We start from the raw sequence: 25,163 nt of genomic DNA, 5'->3' as shown, positions 1-25,163 counted from the left end.
ACCTGCCCAAAAACCAACCAAAGAAACCCCCACAAAATACTGAACTGCTGAACTTACTGGGTAACTCCACTAGTCTCATAGGAAGGAGAAGCCCCCACAGAGGAAGTCTGTCCATAAAAGCTAATCCTGCAAAAAGGGAAATGTCATAACACTGTGGTTTGCTGTAAACAGAAACCACAATAGAAAGCTATTTGTATCAACTGTATGCTATAATTAGGATAAGGGAGGCACATCAATCACTACTTTTAAAAGCTCTCACTATTATCTTCATAACAGTCTGGTCAGTCCTGGTCACAGCTGTGCAAAGGCCAATGGAAACTCAACTTCCTTGAACAAAAGCCCCGAGTTTTAGGTCCCAAGCTGCGTGTTCCATGAGCCTGGAGACAGTGAAGGCCTTTACTGCCCACAGGGGCTGCCACTGGGCCTCAACACATTTCAGCCCTGCAAAAGGTGTCCACTGCACCTGCAGCTATTCCCATGTGTGGAGAAGGCCTCTCCACGTCACTTATCAGACATTTAAAGGAACAAACTAACACTGAACAAGCATGGAGTGGAGGGAGAAACAGACACATGACACACAGAAACAAGGTCTCTCCTCACCTGAACACCTAACGAACCTCCGAAGGCTTCCCTACCTGTGAGGTCCTGGCCTGTCCATACAACCAGGCTCAAAGTGATCACTAGGTTTAAAAGTGACACAAGAGAAGGGACGACAGAACAATCGTGTTGATTCCCTTACAGTACAAAAAAAACCCCAATCACAGAACAAACACACACACACAGAGCAGTAATCCCTTCTGTTGATTACCAGTAAACAGTTATGGAGCAACACAGCAACTCACAGCCACATGTCTCATACAGCCATGAGGTGTCTGCACTCTGAGTGAACAAAACATCACCATACCAGTAGAGGTTATTTCGCCACAGGTTTCCATGCAGGATACCATACATAACAGCAGCAGCCAGGATAAAAAACAGAAGAATTCGTTTCATGACTGGTAGACCTGAAACATAAGAAAAACAATACAAGAAATTTAAACTCAAGATATCACAAATTTCTAAAGCCTGTGGAAACCTACAAAAGGCGGTTACTGTTATTACAGCCGTTTATCCACACCACAGATCTGACTGGGGATCACTCCACTGTGACTTTCTGCACACCAGGGACAGCAGCTGAACGCTGCTTTGCACTCTCTCTGAAGACATGGGAGGAAGATGGACTCTTTCAGAAGCATGTCAGAGCAGGAACTCTTTTCTGTCTGATGGCAGCCCAACCAAACCAGACTCTTGGGCAAGAAGTTGGCCTTCACAGGCACTGGCGCTTCTCCCCTTTCTTGTGCCACACACTAACAGTTCCCATAATTACACAGTTAAACAAGCACTGGCACTTTGCAGAAGGCAGATAGGCTGATGCTGATGAAACAGAGTAGGGTATAAGCTGCTACAAATTTCTACTGACTTTTTTAGGATCACTGAATATTCTTGAAGTCCAGGTTTGACATTTAAAGCTGCACTGAAGCTATTTGCTTATGCGTGCACAGTCTCCAGCTCCTGACAGAAGCCAAACTTCACTGCTCAAGTGACAGAAAAATGTTATTTTCAAACACTGCAAAGTGAGGAAGAAAAGTTAGGACCCCATCTGTTAAACTTACTCAGTTATGGAAAAATATCACAGAAAGTGTTCCTTTCTCAAAAAGAGCTTGCACCTCATTGCACAGTCTAGTAAAAGAAAAACAGAAAAATATCAGAAACTCATGTATTTGGCAAGACGCATTGAGGGAAAATCAAGTTCTGTATTGCTCACATCTTAAACAGTGAGCTGCCTTTTCAGTAGCTGTGAATGAACTGTTGTTGCTTTATCTACTGGAAGTCCAAAATAGCCATTCTGGCCACAAGCTACTGTGAAAACTTATTTGAGAGCCTTTGGCCTTCTACTATTTTCACTTCTTCACCCATCACAGTAAGCAGGTTCAAAGCACACAATGCATATATACCTACTTGTCTACCCACATTTTAAACCGAATGTCAGCTGTCCAGCAAGATAAGCCATATCCAAACATACTGCTGCACCTTCCAAGTGCAGAACATCTGACTTACAGCTTTTTTGCCTCTTTGAAAGGCTTTTTTTTAATATCAGGTTGTGTTTTTGTGCTGGTTTAAAGGTGAACCAGCAGGGGAAATGAACTCACCACGAGAGAGATTGTAAGTCAGAGCTAAAATTTAATAATAATATTACAATAACAACACTGACACACAAGGGAAATTGCTTTCAACTCACAAAACCCCAGCAGTATAACCCAGTGTCCTGGGGCACAAACCCAAGGGGGTTTGTTTGCCCTTGTGCTGAGACCCCTGTGGTTCCCCCAAGTCCAGAGCAAAAGGAAAAGAAAAAACCTGTTGGTGCAGGTGAGGGCTGTGGTCTGGGCGAGAGCAGGGATCTCCTCCTGTCAAGGTCCTGCTGCTGCTCTGGATCCGACAAGAGGTTCCCGAGGTCTTCTTACCCACCACTTATGTACCCTCAGGGAGCTCTCAGTCCCTCCCCCTGGGGGGGACTCACACAATGGGTGATTAACTCTGGGAGCCAGGGGGTGTTGAGCTGTTGATGGCCCATTAGCAGCTCCGCCCCCCTCAGGCTGGCTGTGAAGGTGATAATGGCTCCCTGGGCAGCTGCTGCTAATGGCCCATTGACCTTGGGGAATGAATAGAGGGGTTAGAATACACAGCTTTGATCACCCCCACACAGGGTTAGCTGGTCCCTCCTGCTGAACTAGGACAGTTTTAGAGTATTTAGAGTTCCTGTCAAACAGTCCTAAGGTAATAAAACTAAAGGTGAATATAGTCCAAGTGATTTACAGCAATGCTGTGTGATAATAATACCTTGGTATCACACCTTAAAAGCCAAGAAACTACTGGAGAGCTCTTTTGTTACTAGACATTCAAAAGGAATTTACTGCCACTCATGTATGTTCATCCCTGAAGAAATACCTAAGAGTGAACTATTTGTTATGGTTACTTGAGTGCAACAAGCCACCACTTCCTTACTCTTTTATCACTAATGTTTTTCACCAGACTTTAATTGTAGAGTCAGAAACGGGGTTTTCCCTAAGTATATTCTCCAGGCTATCCTAGCCTGTTCTGGACAAAACATTCATAGGCTGCAGCTATTGCAATTTCAACCTTCCATCCCTCCTTGCGAAGTAGCACTGCTTCCCTTCAACTCCAACTCCAACTGCCCTGAAGGGTCAGTCACTGCAAATTTGTTTTGACAGTCAGTTTCAACTTCTAGAGCAATCTCTGAGTTTTAGCAATAATTCTCTAAGAGTCGTTCCCTTAAACTGCAAAAACATCCCAAGAAAACTCACCTACTGGGTTGAGTCGTCATTCACAGCAACTGGCTCATAATCTTGAGTGCCATCACACAGCATGTACAGGACAACCAAGGGATCAGGCCCAGCCTGCATGGGCAAGGGCAGGTCCTGCTTCACCAACCTGATCTCCTAGTATGACTGGGTGCCCTGCTTGGAGAATGAGGAAAAGGCTGTGTATGTAGCCTACCTAGACCTTAGTAAAGCTTAGACACCATTTCCCCCACTGCATTATCCTTGATAAACTGGCTGCTCATGGTGTGCTTGGTTGAGTGGGCTCTCCACTAGATAAAAAGCTGGCTGGCCAGCCCAGCCCAAGCAAAGGTGGTGAATGAAGTTACATCAACCCGAGAGCCAATCTCTAGTGGGGTTCCCCAGGGCTCAGTCGTGGGACCATCACTGTTTCGTATCTTTAAAGACAAGAGGGTGGACAAGGGTGGGGGTGCTGATGTGCGGGAGGACAGGAAGGCTCTGCACAGGCATCCGGATAGATGCAAAGGATGGGGCAAGGCCAGCGGTATCAAGTTCAACAAGGCCCAGTGTCAGGTCTTGTCCTTGGGTCACAACGACCCCATACAGCGCTACAGGCTTGGGGCTGTTGCTGGAAAACTACCTGGTGGAAAAGGACCTAGGAGTGCTGACTGGCAGCAGCTGAACATGAGCCATCACTGTGCCCAGGGGGCCAAGGCGGCATCCTGCCTTGGATCACAAATAGTGTGACCAGCAGGACAAGGGAAGTGATTGTCCCTCTGTACTCAGCACTGGCAAGGCCACACCTCAAATCTGGTGTTGAGTTTTGGACCAAGAATAAGGACTCTGAGGTGCCAGAGCATCTCCAGAAAAGAGCAAAGTTGGTGAAGGGCTTGGAGAACGGGCTCAGTGGGGACTTTATCACTCTCTCCTCCTCATCATCATCATCATAGCTGGGCTTTGTGAACAATTTGGGCAGGGCTCTCCCCACGTGGGTGTGCCCTTCCAGGCTTTGCAGTGGATTTTTTAGGTGAGGCACAGTATGTGCAGAACTGGGTCCACCGTTTAACTCCTGAGGTTCATCTGCCACGGCCGAGCGAGCTTGGACCGTGACTGGGAAGTTCTCAGGACTAGAACCTACAACCCCCGGTATTCCCAGGAGGTCTCCCATCCAAGTACTAACCGGGGCTGACCCTGCTCAGCTTCCAAGAGCTGACCGGATCAGGCATCAGCGAGGCACTGAACTGCCTATCACTCTCTACAACTATTTGAAAGGAGGGTGCAGTGAGCTGGGGGTCAGTCTCTTCTCCTGGACAACAAGTGACAGGACAAGAGGAAATGGCTTTAAGTAGTGCCAGGGGAGGTTTCGATTGGATATTTTCACTGAAAGAGTTGTCCATCACTGGAACAGGCTGCCAGGGAAGTGGCTGAGACACCATCTCTGGAGGTATTTAAAAGTCGTGCAGCTGTGGCACTTGGGGACGTGTCTGAGTGGTGGATATGGCAGTGCTGGGCTAATGGTTGGACTGCCTGATCTCAAAGTTGTTTTCGAACCTAAGTGATTCTATTGTTTAATTGAAAAAGATACTGCACTCCAGGTTTTTGTCTTTCACTTGTCAGCATCTTTACCCCCTCCTGCTTTGCAAAGGTTTGCCGAAACATCTCAGGAAAGGGAAAACAACTGTTTACTTTTTACTCTCTGATTAAAATCAATGCAAACTTCAGTTAAACAGAACATAACAAATCAGCTCTTCGGATTAAAGTTGCTAAATGAACAACTGATTAAATTGCTCATTTCGGTGACTTCAGTGTAAGAAAGAATCTTGCTGAAGAGTCAGACCAAGCTACAAAATAAACAAACAACAAGGCAAAGCCATCTGTAAAGAGTCTCTTAAAACCAAAAATGTGATTCCTAACAGTATTATTCACAGAGGGGGAAAAAACTATTCTACTGGAAGTATTTACAAAGGTATGAGTATGGCCTCGAAGGAAAAAAAAATCACTGAAACAAGAGAACATTAAGTTGGCATCACTCTTCCAAAGAATCAAAAGGGATCTGTAACAACTTTCAGTGTCATGCAGGACACTGAGCCTGGCACAGGCATGATAATGGGTCCAGCCCAGCTCCAAACAACCCATCATTAAGAGCATACCTAACTCAGCTCTCAGAAATATAAAATGGTCTTTAATCACACAAGTGTCTCCTCACCATCCCATCCCCCCGTGCCTGGCTGCATTCCATGTTTGAAGAGAAAGTTCTGTAGGCAACAGAGACAGTCCTCTTAGTGAAGATTTTCTTAATCTGGTTTAGTAAACAGAATCATTGCCTTGTTTACAGAAGAAATTATTCTGTGTGTATTTTTAATGGTGACAGCATTTTCCAGCTCTCCTTTCCTAGTTTAAATCAGCTGAGTGTTACAGAAAGTTCATCAAAGGAAAAGAAATTCCCCTGATGCAAATACTGCACTGGAAAATTTTCACAGAGATGCAAGAAAAGAGGCAACTGAGAAGACAAAGTGCGGATGTAAAATGACAGTCCCATTCCAGTTTATTTCAATACAAGAGCCCCATCTTGATTTAAGCCCATCAGACCAAATGACAGAGGTCATGCTGCCCTTAGGTCAATGTCAATCAGGATTAAGCAAAACAAGGAGGACAAAGCTGGAACTCAACTATTCAACAACCTCCTCTTGCTAAAAAGCCTATAGTGATCTACACAATGGAAGGAGCAAGGAACCCAGCCTGTCAATGCCTGATGATCATGGTGGTAGCTGGTCAATTTTTGAAAGTGAGCCGGCAACGGGATGCATGTTGTGAAAGACAGGAGTATTTTTAATAGGAATCTAAGCTAACTTCTGTGGCTCAACTTCCCACCTCTCCCAAAGCACAGCTACAATCACAGAATTAGATAAGACTAATTAGAGAGCTCAAAGATCCGCCTGCATCTCCTACTGACAAACAGATCCACTTCAGCTCCCATCAACCCACCAGAAACACTTATTTGGGTGTATTATCCATTAGCCATGTAAGAACCTGAAGCTACTATTTTTTCCCTTGGTGGAAGTGGGGAACCCACATCCTTGTTCGAGCTGCATCTTTACTTACAACTAGTCTTTATTCTGGTACAATGTGGTGGTATCTGGTAAGAGCCACTAACTCAGAGCCTCTATGCTGTTGATGCAGTCATGCCACAGAATAAAATAACCCCACAGGAATCTACACCTGTTGGACTCCGCAATCAAATGACCACATTAAGATCACCTTTTTTCCATAATGCTTGTAAGCCTTCCTTTTGCTTTATTCCTTAAAAATTAGGTTGTTCATAACACAATGCAGGAGGTTTTTCCATCTGTCCTATGCATTTTGTAAAGCACCTTTGACTACATTTAAGCAAAGAGTTAATAAGTGTTTAACTGAAAACTGGTTACTCCTAAATTAAATACTACTAACCTTAAACCAGTCAAACTGTCACAAGACCAGGTCACTTCTTGCTGTTGCAATGAACGACAGCCTGAAACTTTCAGCTCCCTTAGACCTCAAATTCCTAAGCCTTGTAGTTGTGGGGGAGGAAGTGAGCTTGAAAATGCACCTTAAATAGACCTTGAAATTTAAAGGGACAGCAGAAAAAGAACATAAAAACCTAATGAAGTTTAAAAAGACATACAGGGATTTTTAAGATGCAGTCAGTATTTTGTGGTGTGATCACCATCCTTCAGCACCGCTTCATTCTGGTCAGGATGTAGCACATGTCTGGTGAAACAACTACGCAGCAAAAGGATAACCAAGGAAGGAGTTTTCTCACACCATCATCTTTTTCAAGTTAAGCTGCCAAAACATGAGCACATTATGGCACATATATATATAGTTCTTCTGCCAATCTAACCACTACTCATCATTCAGTCTTCTAGTTCAGTTCCTGCTCCGTGTGATGGTTCATCGATTCCCCCCTCCTCAGGAAGGGAATGCTGCAGACAGATAATACAACAGCTCTGCTGCAGAGTCTTAAAGGTACTGAAGTGGCTGAGTCAGTCTAGTGCTTTCCCTCATGTACCTGAAACTCTCATAGTTTCCAGTACTCTTTTTGATTTTACTTTATTAAGAAATAGAAGTCCACAAAAACACTGTTTAAATGAGATACATGGGGCTATCCCAGCAAAGCGGCTCTGAATAAAAACTGTGGTTCTAACTCTCCAACAACAGACTACTTTGAAGTTTTAAATCTAAATCATCTTAATTGGAAAAGATTCTTGCTAACCTGCCCTGCCACACACAAAACCAAAGCAGTCAGTCCTGTTCCTGGAAGCCTACACAAACCATGATACCAAAAAATTTAAGGCTTTACTGTGTCAAAATGTCACTGGGGACTTCCAGCACCACACATATATTTAACTGTTGACAAAGTTGTGTTTGCTGCACTGGAAGGTAAGACATTTTCAGGGTCTTTCTGCCCTAACCCCTTTCAACAATGCAGGGATGAACAGAAGAACAGTTTGCTGATTATGAAAACTGAACCCCTCTTCCACTTCAAGAGCCCACCCAACCACCCATTTTACTTCCACAGTACCATGTAACTGAAAACAAAGACAGTATTTCTCCAAATACAGCTCTTCTTTGTTAAGGAACGTTTCCAGTGTTTCCCCTCTCACTTCCCATTTGTCCAACTGCTGCTGCAGACCTGAAAAGAAACTGCAAGAGAATCTTTTCTCCAAGTACCCAACAGCAAGTAATGATGTCCAGTAGATCTGGCATCACAGCAGTAGTAATGGTTAATTTAGTCACTCTTTCTTCTGTATCAGCTCCTGCAGCTAGAACTGTAGGCTCTGCTGACATAAACCTACTGGGGAGAGAGACAACTAGAACTGTGTCCATCTTTATCCTCTTGTGCAGCTGCACACTAATTCAAGACAGGCTGCAACAGATTTGTTTTAGGGCCCAAATTCTTGTCTCCCTTCCCTTCTTCATCCTGCTAAGAGTGAATTCTGTACCACGAGAGACAGAAGTATGTTTACTACTTTGTGAAAAATCCATGATTCTTTTATTCCATTTTTGTCTTTCAAGAACAGACCACAGTATTTTGCTCATCTGAACACAGCTGCTTACTGAGTCAAGCAAGAAGAAAAAGTAACTTCATCAGTGCTGTTCATTGCCAATCACCACTCCAGTTTGCTGCTGTCCAGTCTTCAAGACCTCTGCACAACTTTCCCTCTTGTGTGACTGCATACCTATTTATAACCTCAGCAACTTCCCACTCAGACACATCCTTGAACTGAAAGACACTGATAAAGGATTCAGGTCCAGTTAAATCTATTGTACTTTCAGCCCCTCCAATCCTATTTACCTAGATAGCACATCTGGTGGAAGGTTAGTTCCCTTCCCAAAGGCTGCAGGTCAGGCCCAGGAACAAGCCACAGTTCATCACAGTGTCTTGGGTATAACATGCAACTCACCCCTCCCAACCTTATCTCCATCCCACACTCTCCCCTCATTCCCATCACCACCTTTAAATGGAAGGGATCAAATACAGTGGGTTTTTTGTAAACTTAAGCCCTTCAACACTTCAGACAAAATCAGAAAAAACTGAGTTTGTAGCCTCCCAAGAAGGATCAATACAGAGAGGTCAGCAAACCTGTAGAAGGCTTGCAGGTCCTGACTGAGCCTCATCATCATGCTCAGACTCTCTTGTTCTTACTTTACTAGACAAAAGGAATGTATCATCTGTTCAGTGGTGTAATTCTTCCTTTTTCACTCCTCTTCCCTCTCTCTGCCTGAGGACCCCGGAGCTTTTACATGTGCCTCACAGTGGGGGCAGAAACACAAAGAAATTAGAAGTACTGATACAAAAGAGAGGCTGCATGCACTCATCAGACTGTTCCTTGGATAGCAAACACACACGTGTACAAGACCAGGCCAAGTTACTACAAGCTTTTAAAGCTTTCTGAAACAGTCACCCATTTGGCTGCAAAAAAACCTGCTGTGCTCCTGTTCTCCAAGGTACTGCAATCAATGGCCTCCATTGTTTCACAGAGATATCGCCGCTTTTGGGCCTACCAGTGCAAAATTTAACGACACTTACACTGACAAGAAATAAACCAAGTACAAAACCACCAGCCAGCGAGTGCATCCTGCCAGAAAATCTGACAAGCGAAATCCAGCGGGGCACAGGCATGTGGTGTCCCTGAAATGGCTCTAGAATAGGAGCAGCATTCAGTGCCACTGCCTGAAGCCGAGTTCTTTAGCCCTGCTGAGAGGCAGAACATGCTGCCTCCAGCTTGGGCTATCACAGGGTTGCTATGCCACTCCTGAGATCCAAGCTAGTACTTTGGCTGGTTATCACAGTGCTGTGTGGATCCCTGGCAGCAGTTCAAGGCAACAGCATGCTCCATTTCATGGTGCACACACACAAGTAAAACCACAAGCACAAAAGAGAGAGCTGGATTGATAGTTTTCAGCTGGTCAGTGTTGGTTTTCATCATTTTTTCCATCCAAGACACAAAACATTATCTAACATTCCAAAATGGCTTAGGGCTCATTCCAACAATAAGCACACTTTTGATAGCACAGTTGAACACTGCTAACCTAAGATTAAAAGTCAGCCCTGGGTAGATCCAAATCCAACTTGTGGCTTTGAGGGGAAGAAGAACAATAACTACTGGATTCTCATCCAAGGGGTGCTTTCTAAGTATCAAAGATTTCCAGAAACCTTACCTGCAATTATGATCCAAGACTAAGGTGAAGTCCACAGTGTCAGTTTCTTGCCTGCTTTTGTGCCTTGAGACAAGGCCTAGAACAAAGTGGCCAATTTATGCAAAATCCACAGAAGACTTTTGCATGTGCTTTCCCTGCCCTGCCCCTATACAGCTCTCCCTTCAACACACTTCAGTTCTTTTCCCCCTTCTTTTCCTCCTGTGCACTTGAGCTCAGTTCAGCAGTCACTGTCATGGCCGGCAGACACCGAGGTGCAGTGCAGAACACAACTCTTTTGGGTTTGGTCAAAAGCTAACCCGTCCATGCAGTCAAAAGCAGGTATGAGCTTAGCACAGACAGCTGTGCTTACTCAACTCCCAAAGCTTTAAGCTTTAACCAAACCACACAACAAACCCAGCTCTAACCACCCCTTTTAAAAAATATTTTTAAAAAGCCCACAAATTCAAAATTCAGTATATAACCATAGCTGATAGATTTTTTTTCCAGCCCTCTTGTACTCTCCCAGATTAACCTTTAAAGCTTTAGCCAGCCTAAGCTGGGCTGCTATTTCTGTATTACACATCATAGGTGTCAGAATAATACATGACAGAACAAAGAAACAGAGAATGGGTGCTATAAATCCACACAGCTCCTCCAGAACGCTGTAGTGACAGCACTGTTGCTTCCCAGTCTGTTTCCCCTCTTCCTTCAGCTCTTCATCCAGAAAGACTGGAATATAAACAAGCTGTGCAACATGTTCTGGGGGGCAGAGTTCAGGTCATTTTCTTCTCACACTTCAACTTGCACAACTGAAAAGGTTTCTGTCAACTCAAGCTGCTCTTCCAGCAGGAATAGAGCATCACAGTTTTGAGCAGTTTTGCTTTTTCACCTCCTTTTCAAACAACAAAGAGCACAGACATACTACATAATGCATGAGAAAACAGAAAATGATTGTTAGAAAGATACACATCCCAGTACAACACCAGTTAGTCATTCACCCCCACTGTTCTTTGTGCCGAGTGCTTGCAGAGTCAGAGGCGTGAGGTCAGCACAGCAATCCTTCTTACGTTTCCCAGAGGAAAGACGGAAAAAAAGCAGAAGCAGAAATGAGTGGAAACAGGCAAACCAGCTGCATTTCACAACAGTTCAGTTACAAACCATATCCAGTTCAGTTTTTTAACTCCAGGTACCATGATTAATCTAAATAAATAAAGGTCCAGCCAGAGATTTTGATCTGCATTTATTTTATGTGCACATTCACTACCACATGAACTTTACCTTAAAACAAGGCACTCTTTGTCTTCTAACAATGTCTGGGATATCTAAAATATCCAGCTCTGCCTGATTTGGATCTAGTGATTTAACCTCATCTCTCACAAAAATGGCTGGGCATTACAAAATAAAGTTATCAGCCAGCTTGGGGAAAATAAAGAAAACTCTCAACACTAGGCTAAAATAAATCACAGGAAAAAAAACAAACCAACAAACCTCAACAAAAATGATAATTAAAAAAAAATTCAGAAGAACCCACTCCAAAACCTACTCATAAGCAAAATCAAGGCTCTAAAAGGCAGAGGGAATAATGTGTTAAGGGGTTTACAGCTGCCTTTTTTATTTTTAAGGATAACTGAGCGGGCTGGTTTACTGGATTCACAACCAGCATCTGGAGAAAGAAATGCTCCTCATCTACACCTACAGCAAATCCCAAGTCCATCAAAGTATTTTCTCACTTAGTCACAACAATGTAACTCCTGATCTGTATTGGTGTCAGAATCTGCCCTTAATAGACACAGGTTCCTTTTGAATTACTGCATTTCACAGTAGGATTTGTAAGCCTCAATGATTATAAATCTCTCAGACACACAAACTGATGGCACAGCTCTTTTTACCGTGAATTTTAATGTCCATATTAGACCACATTTTAAAAAGCAACAGGTTACATTTATTCAAGTCTACGTGGGTTAAGAGGCCCAGAAAATAGGCATGAACACGCTCCTGGCCAGCATACACAACAAGAGTTTAATTTTCATTTACATAACATGCAAAGCATGTCTGTAGTCAGAGCCCCAAACACACTGAGTTTCCTGATTTTCTCTTTGTTGTTCCTTGTCTTGCATCAACTGCCAAAAAAGAATTTGACACCACCACCCCCCAAAAATATCCCAAACCAACAACCAAAAAAACCCCCAAGCCCCCAGCTGTGTGTGATGCAACCTACCCCAAGAGCAAATTCTGCAAGTCAATCTGCTGCGATGCATCTGTGCCAACCAGAACTCTGGGATTCTCAGGAATGCAGCAAAACAAGTCAGTGAAAAGTGTAAAGCTAAATTAATTCAGGGAGGGAGAAAAATGGAGATAAGTGGTAGCACTTATCCCACACTGCTACACTACATCTTGGAAGTTTCTCAGGACAGGGACTCTGCCAGCTCAGAAGAAATCTTCAGGACACCAGCAGTTTGAGCAGCTTCTCTGGTAACTTTAATGCCTTACAGTTCCCAGTGCTCCCAGTGATTAAATACACACTGCCTTTGGATCCTGAAAATTAATCAGAATACACAACTCAAGTGCTAACTACCAAAAGAAAACTAATCCCAAACTGATAGTGCCAAACTGGAAAAGCTTGAATATTGTAAACGTTAAGGTTATTTTCAAAAGTCATCTTTATACATGCTCTGTTTTCTTAGCACTAAAGCTCAAACACGTTATTTACAGTAACAACAAAACCACCCAGAAGAAAAGCTCTGAGGAGTAGCTTCATAACTGAGAATGCTTTGTGGAGGTGTTTTGAGCTCACACAGAACTGTTGTACAAGTTGCATCAGAGCCTCTATCTGATCCTGGAAAGGCTTTGTTTTGTTTCTTAAATGTTAATTACAGGAAAAACTACCACATACAATATCCAAACAGAGCACGTCCTGAGGATTGAGAGCTCTGAGATCCATCCTGGAGCAGAGAAGTGTAGTCCTGGAAACACTTAATACAGCACATAAAGCCCCCTGACATCTTTTCTGAATGGGAAAAGTTGCCATTAAGTTTATATGCACTAAAAAAAACCCCAAACAAACCCACTGTTTGTAAGGTAGTAAGCTTTCCAAAGGGAAGCTGACTTCAGCATTTAGAGTATCCTTCATTGTTTCCTTAAACAAAGCTGAATTAAATTCATAACAAAATCTCAGGACAAACGAGCAGGCTAAAAGATGTAAAACCAGAACTGCGATTCTTCACACAACAACCATTAGTTGCTGTAACAGATTTCAGCTCCTTACAGAAAAGTTTGCACATGCTCATTTATGTATTTCTGTGCATACAGAGCAATAAAATTATGCTACAAGTCTGTACTGCAGTGCAAACCTTCAGTGGGTATTCATTCTATAGTGGAGCTCACAGTCCTGAATTATGCACTTTAGTTTCCTTACCTATGCAAGAGGAAAGCTAATTACATCTGATGGTAATCTTCGGCTGCCATCTGTCTGGGAGGAAAGCTGCCTGTATTAGTCAGTATGGCATGCTGGGAAAGCTTACATGCTTTTCTCAGCACTACACAGAGACCTCTTTTATGACTTTCAGAACTCAGTACTCACTGAAGGTTAAAAACACAACCACTTCCTCCTCACAACTGAAAACTGATTTATTGTTTTTTTTCTTGAGTTTGGTTTTTGGTTTTTTCACTTTTTTTAACAGACAGTCATGCCTAAAACCAAGAGGAGTCAAAGGCACACATCATCGCATCCACATATTTTCACAGAATCACAGAATCAGTTGGGTTGGAGAAGACCTCTGGGATCATCAGGTCCAACCCTTGGTCCAACTCCAGTCCCTTTACCAGATCATGGCACTCAGTGCCACGGCCAACCTCACCTTAAAAACCTCCAGGGATGGGGAATCCACCACCTCTCTGGGCAGCCCATTCCAATGCCTCATTACTCTCTCTGCAAAGAATTTTTGTCTGATCTCCAACTTAAATTTCCCCCGTGCTTGAGCCCGTGCCCCCTTGTCCTATTGCTGAGTGCCTGGGAGAATAGACCAACCCCCACCTGGCTAGAACTTCCGTTCAGGTAGTTACAGACAGTGCTGAGGTCACCTGTTTCCTTCAGGGTCTCTCAGAGCCCCCCTGCTGCAGTTGCCAAAATACCCACAACAAGCAGACAGGAAACAGGGCAGGGCGCAGACAGGCAGCCAGCCCGGCCACTGCTGCAGCGATGGCTTCACAAAGTACCTCCGGCTGCACATTATCAGCTCCCTCCACCAGTTTGCTTTGTTCCTTTATAACCCAAGCTTGGGGTGCTGTCTGTGAAACGCAGACTTTTTGCTGTTTAATTCTCAGTTTCAACAGTCCTTAAACGCTACGGCAAAATGAACAGGCGTTTCTTCGGGACTGTAGCATTTTCAAACAGATGAGCTGTCCTCCTCTACCCGACCTTTGCTGAGTGCTGGATGTGCTCAAGGCTGTATGTGAGAGTAACCAGCAAACCCCGAGACAAGACAGGGCTCATCTCCCCGTGACTCACAGCAGGGCAATGGGCTTGGTGGCACAGATGTGCTCCTCATAACCAGGCTGCAGCAGTGATAAACACACAGCTGGTGTTTGCTTTAGCATAAAACCTGAAGCACTCTAGAACCAGATACACTGCAAGCTGCACCTGCTGTGCTGCCTGCTGACATCTTCTCCTTGCTGCTCTGACCAAGCCAAATGCAGCTCAGCCTCCAGCACCACCGTGTCCTATCAGATTGCTATTCATGGCGCAGACTATGCAGAGCTCCATTAGAGCATGAAATACCATACAGTAAAAGGCTTTTTGTTCTGTTCTATCCCATGCGTTCTCAGCACGAAATGAGATTTCTGCAATCATACCCTGTATGCATGCATGGCCTTTCCTTCCTTTCCTACAAAACTTTTGAACCCCTTTGGCTAATTTCAGTCAAATTTGAGAGGAAATCAGGAACTTACTGTGTTTGAGACCTCCACAAGTTTTGCAAAAATAAACATCCAGCTGGGTAGAATAAAGAAACCTATAAGCTCGTTTTTCATTTAAGATCAGACAGTACAGACAGAAAAACACTAGAAATCTGTTTTTATTATATCTTGTCCCACAATTGTGTGACAGAGATATTATAAAAAACTCTTGCCATTGGGGGGAAAAGTGCCAAAATTTTGAAAAGCCTTGCATAAACACACGTGCCCAAATTTCCCAAATCAGTTGTATGATGTTCAACATTTTAAATATCCTTCTCAACCACTAAACAGATAATGATAGCTGACTTCAATCATCCAGGTTTAAAAGAAGTCACTCCAACACTAGAGAAAATATTCTCTGAAAATTGAATAAGGTACATATTCTCTTTCTCTTCACAGTTTTTTCTGAAAAGCTATAAATAACATTTTCCATTTAGGTTAGAAATCTTTAACACAAAACCTAAGGTTTGAGGCTAAGCCATCCAATAACCAAGCCCACAGAAAAGAAACTGTGGTGTGCCATTAGCACAAAGGAAAGAACAAATTAAAATAACTATTCCACTCAAATTGTTCCAATGAAAGTGAAGTAACAGTATTTCCTTAACATGTATTGCAAGAAAAGGCAGTCAGTCTCGAGAAACTGTACAAAGCGTATTTACACTAATCAGTATTTTAATCACCTGACTACTCAAAACCCAGTTTATGCACCTGGCCTGTGCTCCAAAGCACAAGGTGAGCAATGAAGGCACGAATACTCTGCTATGCCAGACCAAAGCCCACCCAGCCCAGTTGTCTCCAGCAGTGACAGTGGGAGATGTTTTCTAAGGACAGCACGTTATGGACATTTTGTGTTTCATTTCCTTTGGCCACACATTCCCCCTGCAGCACCTACAACTGTTTAGTACAGGAGCTGGAGGACAGGATTCCTGCCTCGTCCTTTTAACACCCCTGCATTGACCTACCAATGTGGAACCAGGGCAGAAAAAAGGACAGGAAACCCGCAAAATGAGACTGAAGTGATTCTGCTACATCAGAGCTGCTGAACTACGAGAGGCTTCACCACAGACATGAGGCCCTCAACTTTCTGAGAATGTAGAATTAAAACTGCCATAGATGGTTATAGAATTGGGAGGGAGTTTGAAGGATAGGCTTGTATAGCCTTCCCTATTCTCAGCTGAGGCAAGTAACAGTCACCTTGCCTCATGAAATACTGCAAAACATTTGGGCAAGCAGAGCTAGTTGTAGTCTTCCCTCAACTGTTGCCAGCAAAATGAAAATAACCAGGCTTTTCCCAGATGATCAAATGAGAAGGCAGGAACTTGTCTGCACAAGGGGCATGATCATGACTAGCTACCACATGCTAGCATGTCTTGTGCCCATTCAGCAACCTGGACAAATCCTAACTTGTTCCTGTGCTTCACTAAGTGGATTTAATATCATGGCTCCATTTAATCTTGTGCAAATGTTGCGTTCAAACAAACCCTACAGCCCAACCTCTACACCACCAACCTCCTCCTGGTCTCAGCCCACACAAGGACTTCAGACGACCTGAAGCACTGTAAAGATGGAGGTGATCGTGTTTCCAGAGAGCTCAGATGTGGCACTGGTGAAAGAGACTAGCATGTTCCAGAACTTCAAAGAAAAAGGAAATACCCATTTTAACTGCCAAATGATGAACCAGGTTTCATTCAGCAACAACAGCTCTCGGGCAGCAAACATCTTCCTCTCTCTTCACTGCAGTGAGAAAAACCCACAGGTTCCTTCCCCACAGTGTCCTTTGTGCAATGCCAGGGTGCTCGTGTGCTCCATTCCCTAAACAGATCTTCTCTCCCACACAGGTCACCCTGTAGCCGAAAAACTGTCAGCACAACACACCTGCAAACATGAGCTGCCCAGGAGGGAGCTACATTAACCAAAACTACACAGGGGGAAAGAAAAAAGATAATGGCGAAAACACAACTTCAGTTCCCTTCCTATCTTGGGAAGGCAACTTCTGCCCCATCCCCCATGCAATACCATTTGTATTTTATACACACACATTGGCCATCACGTAAGTGTATTTCCTCTGCTAAGGCTCCGGGTAGGCTGATGACATGCCCCTCACACAGTTCTCATTTCACTGCTGGCCAAGGACTCTGAAGAGCAGGAAAAGAAAGCAGTATCTGGATACTGCTGTGTTAGGTCTGCAGATCCACCTAACAAAGAACTTCCTGAAGTCTACAGCAGCTGATCCCTATTTTAGTGTTTTCAACCTGTACTCAAAAGGACTAGAAATTGTTCTTTTAAAAGTGAGTTGAAGAGTCTATTGAAACCTAAGACTGCTAGCCACACACCTCACAAATAAACTTTCCTACTAGCTAGTGGCCCAAAAGAAAGCAATATTCCTGCTAGGGGAATGGAAACTTGCACTGTAAATCAACAGATGTTAAGAGCTTTAACGATTAAGACTGACCTTCATTTCATTCCTGCTGCTCTTAAAACCAGCTCCATGATTATTCCATTCCTGCTGCTCTTAAAACCAACTCCATGATTATTCCATTCCTGCCCTCCTAACATGCGGGAGGATCAGCTTTGTGGCTCCTTAAATTTTTCAGACTTCCTTTCTCAGCCAAGGCAGTATTCAAGTTTTTACATTGGCTCTCCTGACTCCCCCTTACACTGGAATGTAAAGAACAGCTCCAGCACACCATACACCAGCTTGACCAGCTCTAGCACACCATCCACCAGCTTTGCCAGGGCTGGGAGCAGAGACAACACAGAAAGTTACACACAAGCTTTGGGTATTATCAAGAGGACGCTTACAGTTTGCTCACTCTGTAACAGAGCTGTAAAGGTCTTCCCTCTTGAGACACCAAGGCTTCACTTTTGCCTTCAAGACCAAAGGCTGATCAACTTCGAGCCCCGAAGAGCCAATCCACCTGAACAAAATGAACTTTAGAAGGACATGGCATTTTAAGATGACAGGTACAAACACAGCAAGAGCCACTACTGCAAAGAGTTTTTACCACACTCTGCACCTTGTATTTGTTCAGCCCAGTTTTCAAAACTCAGTGATACTGTACGAGAGCCACATGTCCCCTCTTTTGGTTCACAGCCCCACAGTAGTAACACTACCTATCACCATCTCTGTATAGACAGCAGCCACTGATACCAGTGGTTAATATAATGAACTGCAAAGTGAGAGGAGATCAATTTCCACACACTACTGGGAAGTGTCAGGGCGGTCCCGTGGAGTAATGGTGAGCACTCGGGACTCTGGATCACAAGGTCGTGAGTTCGAGTCTCAGTGGAGACCATACCGCGCAGTTCAATGCCTCCCTGCCATCCAATCTCGGATGCTCAGCAGAGTCAGCCCGGTTAGTACTGGGTGCTGTGACAGTCCTGAGGGCTTTGCTGTCACTGTCCAAGCTCATTTGGCCGTGGCAGATGAACCTCAGGACTTGAGGGCTTCACTGTCACTGTCCAAGCTCACTTGGCTGTGGCAGATGAACCTCAGGACTTAAACAGTGGGGCCACTTCTGCGCTGGCTGTGGCTCACCTAACATATTCACTGTGCAGGCTGGAAAGGCACACCCACGTGGGGAGAGCCCTGCTCAGATCTTCCTTAGCGAAGTTTGGCCATACATACATTGGGAAGTGACTTATAAAGGAAAAAGCCTGCACATCGTATTTTCCTTCCAACCTCAAAATACATCAAGAAAAGCTGAGGTTTTAGGCTCTTCTGTAGAAGAAAGATTTAAGACTTTAGGAAGTTCACACAACAAATGATACATAAAAGTAGCTTTATTTTCAGTTCCCTCAAAAACTATGAATATGTAACGAAATCATCACATGTAACATAGCAGAAGTAGAAGAAACTGGATTAACAGGGAAGTTTGGGGGTTTTTATTCTCTTCCTGATATTTTGAGTAATTAGGTGGTAAAAAAGAGACTCCAAAAAAAAAAGAATCCTGTACACACAGTTATCTCATAATTTCCCAGTATTATTTACTAGCTTCTCTATAAAGCTACAGAAACTGATAAACAAATTATTCAAATGAATGACAAATTAAATGTCATTAAGTCTGATAAATGAAACTTCTCTTCAACACATAGTGCACATTTCAACCCATTTAGCTAAAATAGTGCCAACAACTGCCAGGAAATGTCTGTAAAAAGAGGTACTTCAACTAATCTTTAGCCCCTTCCTAAAATGCACTGAATGAGGCAGCCACAGCAGAGCATCTCACATCATACACCGAAAAAATCCGGGCCTTTTGTGCTTATAAATAAAATAACCTTAATGTTAACATACAAAGACAATCGAAGATCCTGTGCTACAGCTCAAGCTCTATTGTGCAGAAAAAAAAAAGAGAACCTTTTCTCAGAAGCACCTTGGAGTCAATGGTGTAACTGCCTCACGAAGATCCATGATGGTCTACCAAGTTTTATCTTGAAATGATCCTTTTGATTCCATCCTCTTCCAGGCCAAGATATCTGAACCAACACTCACGATTATACAAAGCAACACACAAGAAGCAGAAAACCACACATCAGCCAAAGCAGGTTTATGAGAACCACTCCATACCTATCACGGGAAGATGGAACAAAGCTTTACTGAAAGGCACTAACCATGGTGTGCCCAGACACCAACAAAGGAAACAAGCTTGAGATAAAAGCATTAATGGCACAAAAAAGCTATCATAAGAACAATCCAAAAATTATCACATAAGGAAGAAAACTAATTACTGCAAATCCTCTAAAACTGTCTCTGCTCGTAAGCTATCAAGAGTCTGAGGAAGTGGTGACGGAGAAGCATCTCAAGCACTTGCTGCTTCGAACGAGACCCATCACCACATGGGCCGCTGCATCCACCTCCTCAGTGAGGGAACATCCTTGCCTAGCTGCTAAAGACATTCTTTAGCAGAGGACAGGGTACATATCAACACAATGTCTTGCCAGTCACCTTTTCTACCCTAGCACTTATTTCCTCACCCCTTTATAACTCAGGACTTGCGATCTTTCCGCCAGCTTCCAGGTTTTACTGTCCCAACTATACACTCTGCAGCTGCTCCCACGGGCGGTTCCCCAACTGGCAACTGCTCCACAGAGACCTCTTCCTCCAGAAATCTCAGTGGATCATTTATATATCCCACAAAGAGGGAGAGGTCTTCTAGAGCCAAGATGAACCTCAGGGAGCCCATGAGACTTACCTACTTTCAATTCTATTGCTTTAATAAACAGTCCTAAGCTTAAAGAGTAACTTAATGGACTGTTAATGCTTCAATTCAGCAGAGACACACGCGCTGAAGAGGCAGGTACTGCATCAGGTTGGAAAAAGAGCCACAGATTTATCTGATGTAGGTGGGAAGAAAACAAAGACACAGCTGGTGCAATGTCACATATGAAAAGGAAGTTATTTTAGTTTCATAAATATCACTTCTAAGACCTAATCAGATAAGAGTATTGCCTGTGTATGGGTAGGAAGCCCTGCCCCATACATATTTCCTTTTACTTTAATTTACTCTAAATTTCGGGTTTTGAGTCTAGAAGTGACCAGACTACTACAATAGCAATCTCCACAAGAGATGGTATATATATTTTCACGCATAACATTATTTTTACACACTTCAGCTGCAACAGAATTACCAGGTTAAAACACGTAATTTATCCCATCACGAAGCTCATCCTTTTCTTAACAGTTCTGGAACCAAGCTGTCTGCAAGAATAGCTCAGCATAACATGGGTGAAGAAGAGCCAGACAAAAACAGAAGAAACTTGGGCAGAAAGTTTCAGTCGGGCAAAAAGAACAAAGGGGCCACGAACCCCAGGAGATCAGCTGCTCATCTCCCTGCGAGTTTTAACTGGAGAAAGGGCAGCAGGACTCATCTCACAGCTTGCTGTAACAAAAATAGAAACAACCACCTGACTGCCAAATAATAATCTAAAATAATTACAAAAAAAAAAAAAGAAAGCAAAAGCAGAAGACGTAAAATTTCCAGGGCTTGTTTCTTCCCCAAACTACAAGCAATGGATTTGCATAGCTTAAAGTAGAGTCTTCCCACAGACCCATTGTTCCTTCCCCGAGGCCTTCGGCATTTCTAAGGGGCAGCTCCCCCTCGGTACCCTCGCCAGGGGCAAATCTTTATCCGAACCTGCCTGCCCGGCAGCCATGGCAACACGGTGGGATTACCCGCCCCAAGCCGCTTAGCAGAACCCACGAATCTCCCCATAAATGCTACTTACAGTGCGCAGTGCCGGGAGGCTCCCCCTCGGCGGAGCTGTGCTGCCCGCATCAGCTCGCTCTGCCACAGCCTTGCCCTGCCCTGCCCTGCCCACGCCGGGAGCACCGGGCCCCGCCGCCCCTGATTCCCTCGTCCCTTCCCCGCTCCCGGGCTCGCCTCCCCCGGCGCCCGCGGGGCCCGCCCCGGCCTGCGAGCGGAGCGGGGCGGCTCGGGGAGGCCGAGCAGGGCGAGCGGCCCCCGCGCCCGCCGGGAGCAGCCGGGGGAACCCAGGCGGCCCCTTCTCCGTCCCTCCTGGCCCTCCAGAGCCGCCTACCTGTGCGTGCGGAGCCACCCGGCCCCCGCCGGACCCCGCCGTGCTCCCGCCGGGGGGCCCCGCTCCGGCCGGGGGCGCGCCCGGCCCCGCCCCGGCATCAGGCACAGCCCGGCCCCGCCGGCAGCGCGGGGGGCGGCCGCGACCGGGCTCCGGGCGGGATCATCCCACCGGGAAACCGGGTCCCGCCGCCGTGCTCAGGGTTTAACCGGAAAGCTCCCAGGAATCTCTGGGAAAGGTCTGGGATGTCTCATCTCACCAGCTCTCAAGCCGATTAAAATTGCATTCTCTTCAAAGGAGGCTTGTAGAGGCAAGTTCCATCCCTCTGGAAATGCAGTTTAATTCCTTGAGAGCCTTCACCGCGGAGCACGCGGTAATTTCCATTGAATAGCAATGCTCTTGGCACTGCTGCCACCAGCATTCACCTGAAGGAGGTTTAGCATCAGAGTCATGCATATAGACTCTACATGAGGCTAAAACAGGAAACTTTCCCGTCTGAAATGACGCAAGCCTGGTGAGAAGATCGTGGAATGGTTAGGGCTGGAAAAGACCCCCGCGATCCATTGGCGTCGAACGCCTCACAGCAGCCACCAAACTCGGGAAGGGACAGTCCCAGCCCTGTGGGCTCCGGCAGCATCCACAGCACCCTTTCAGCCCGTTCACAGTTACCTTCTCAAAGTAGGCGATGTTCACTCACTCACCGGCTCTCCGCAGAGCAGGGATTTCTCTGGAAGTGCTCCCAGGGACGGGGCAGGACGCGCTCCCGCTCAGGGCCGCTGCAGCCTCGGGCAGCCCCAGCCCCGCTCCCACATGGTGGTGCCACACAGGGTTGGAGACGGAAGGTTTGCTCGGCTCAGCCCCGTCTGCCTCCAAAAACGTAGAAGGAAGCACGCTGTGTGCTAAGACAGAAATATTACTTGGCTGGAGCCTGCTGAAATTCCTCCTCCGTTTATATCAGCGCCTTCAAGGGGGTGGAGAGACTCACACGAAGAAAGATGAAGCGCTAAGTCTTTCCGCTTAGTAGTGAGTTCATCTTCTCAGACCGACTTCTAGCGGGAGCCGCACACGCGCTTCTTCCTTTCTCCTCCTCCTCCTCCTCCTCCTCCTCCTCCCGCCCCGGGCTGAAGCCTTTCCCCGCAGGCAGCCCGGGAAGGGGTGAAAGACCCGCCAAGCGAGGGGGGAAGAGAACCAAACCCTCCTCAGCCTCCAGGCATTCCCAGCTAATTAACAAGCTGAGTGTCAGCGCCGGTGTGTCGCGGTGGGGTGTGAGCTGAAAGCCACAATGCCCAGTTCAGGGCAGGATTGTCCCCTGCCATCAAGCCCCAGGGAAGGTCTTGAGGGAAGAACTACCCCTGGGGCAGCTGCTGCCTGGAGCAGAATGGAGCCCAAACTTCGTGAACACCTCAGGGGGAGTCACGGGGCTCCTGGAAAACCTCTCCGTCCCTCAGCATCCAACTGTGTCCTACTTGAAAAGAAAGTTAATAAATAATCCTACCAGCGGTAAAGAGGATGAAAATATCAGGTTGCTGGGAATTCTGTGCTGCACCAATGCTGTGTTTCACCTAGAGCAGTGTATTATGCTAACAAAAAGAATCTGAGGGGTTGTTAATAATTTAATGATCCTCTCCTGTTTCAATCATTACAATCCTAACCACTTCCAATCCGAAAATTTTTTTATGATACTTCAGTGAGTTTACAGTATGTATTCAGCTGTGTATCAGAACAAGACCCTTCCTTTATGGGAAGAGCAGCTCCTGTTTTTTGATGGCTATCACAATGACCAAAGGAGGAGTCTATTCTCAGCAGCAGTTTTCTACAGCCTATGAATACATGTAATAAAAATAACACATTGAAAGCCTGGAAATATTGTCTATTCTTAAGGGACTATCCCACTCGGTAGTCTGCTGAGATGGCTTTCAGTGTGTTCTGGGATGAAAACCAAAATTCTGTGCTCTGCCATTTGTCTTCCCTTGAGCTGAAAATATATTTGTACTTTTCCCCTTCTCCTAAGAGGTTCCTCAGGTTTTCACCCTTCAGATCCTGGCCTTTGCAAAAGCAAGCTGCTTCCAAGTACATCAGTAAATTATCTGCCTTCTAAAGTTAGTTTGTTTAACTCTGCTATACCTTTTTCCTGTTAGCAGTCATCTCTTCAGTCTTTACTTTTCAGTTCACCTAAGTATTAGAGACACAAACCCAATTTTTAAAAAAATCCTTAAGATTGCACAAAAAGGAGTCAGAAGTCATGAAATACCAGAAGACTGCCTTTATTTAGTGTACAGGATCAACTTATTCTCCGGGATGTTTCCTTATTTTTGCAGAACAAGCTATTGGGACCACATGACAAGTGTAGGAAGCCTTGAGGAAATGGCTGCTGTTCCTGCCTCTGTTCCAGACAGGATGTGTGTGATACAGCAGGATCTTTTGTGCATGAGCTCATGAGCAGGAGTGAATACCTGGGTATTGGTAACAGTCTTTCATGGACCTCTGGGCAGGCTGGAAGACACAGCGGGGAAGAACAACGAACCAGCTCAGAGTCCGACTCAAGTTACCAGAGCACCTCTGAAGCTGGTTAGACAGATGCCATGTTCTTCCTATGGTGATGCTATGTGACAACTTTGATTTTACAGCTGCCTGCAAGTTATGTGCTTGTCAGTTTTCTGGGAGTCTTGAACAAGGCATCCAACTCTAGGAAGAGCTAAGCATTCACAATTGCAGCCCAAAGTTCATAGGAGATACAGTGCTGTTAACAGAGGTCCTATTTGTTCACAGTTTTATTCCCTTTCACTATGGAGAGTGTGTCTAAGAATTACAAAGAATTGCATCTAAGATTGCTGAATACATCTTTATCTGGAATAAACTGGACCACCTTGGTCAAGGAATGTAATAATCTAATTTGCAGTACTGTAATTTCTCTTCAGTTTCTTCTGGCATCTGTAGCTGTTCCACACCAGCAACAGAAAAAAAGCTGGCATTTGTTGTCATTTAAATATGTTGAACTAAATTCAAGGATTCAAATAGCAAATTGAACATTTAATCTAGTGCAAAAATGTTTAGTTCCTATGTGTTTTCCAAATAGTTTGTACAAGCAAAAAGTTAATAACTAATCTGCAACACCAATGAATTTATTTGGCACAAAGTAAAAGAACAGCATAAGGAATCACTGGGATATAGTCTATTGCACACAAATGATTTGACAACAATAAGAACCTTTCAAAATGTTTTGGAAATGGATGACTAGCAGGAAGTCAAATGAATGTTCCTGCAAGTGAAAACAATGCATGTGACCAAAAAGTCAACAGATTTGCTCCTTCAGTTCAAAATCAACTCTCATGAGAAACCTCTCCCCAAACATAAAAGGCACAGAAACCTTTAAATGTAAGCAATAACTAAAATAAATCAAAATAAAATGTAGTCATATTTCCAGGAGAAACAATGTACGTCCTGAGTCACTGCTAAATTAAGAAAATATTGCAGCTTTTACACCAGCTTGCAAAATCAGAGAAAAATAAAGAGAAACATTACAGGAAATTACAGGCAAAACTATTGAACATGGGAAAAACAAAACTGTGGAGAGCAAGGAACAGAGAATGGAAAGTTGTAGCATCACCAAAGTGATTTCTTCCCCAGCAATCCCATAAGCAAGATGACTAATCAAGC

General features: G+C 44.6%; 1 protein-coding gene across 6 annotated transcripts in view; it reads right to left on the bottom strand.

Annotated features, from left to right (window-relative positions):
* Positions 1-22,541, bottom strand: part of ST3GAL6 (ST3 beta-galactoside alpha-2,3-sialyltransferase 6) — a 44,248-nt gene extending 21,707 nt beyond the window's left edge. The window contains exons 1-4 of one of the 6 annotated variants that reach the window (XM_071561137.1): positions 22,492-22,541; positions 22,208-22,405; positions 905-1,004; positions 58-126 (exon numbers count right to left, since the gene is read on the bottom strand). In XM_071561137.1, coding sequence (XP_071417238.1) covers positions 58-126; positions 905-993 — 158 coding nt within the window. In that variant the 5' untranslated portion in view covers positions 994-1,004; positions 22,208-22,405; positions 22,492-22,541. Of the gene's footprint in view, positions 1-57; positions 127-904; positions 1,005-1,652; positions 1,720-20,777; positions 20,795-21,197; positions 21,275-21,509; positions 21,757-22,207; positions 22,406-22,491 lie in introns of those variants that run through there. The other 5 variants (XM_071561099.1, XM_071561087.1, XM_071561109.1 and 2 more) reach the window with 5 other exon arrangements.
* Positions 22,542-25,163: the final 2,622 nt, after the last annotated feature.

Source organism: Pithys albifrons, chromosome 1 (genome assembly GCF_047495875.1).
Source record: "Pithys albifrons albifrons isolate INPA30051 chromosome 1, PitAlb_v1, whole genome shotgun sequence".
In the NCBI taxonomy this organism is placed as follows: domain Eukaryota; kingdom Metazoa; phylum Chordata; class Aves; order Passeriformes; family Thamnophilidae; genus Pithys; species Pithys albifrons.
This window is presented reverse-complemented; position numbering and strand designations above follow the sequence as displayed.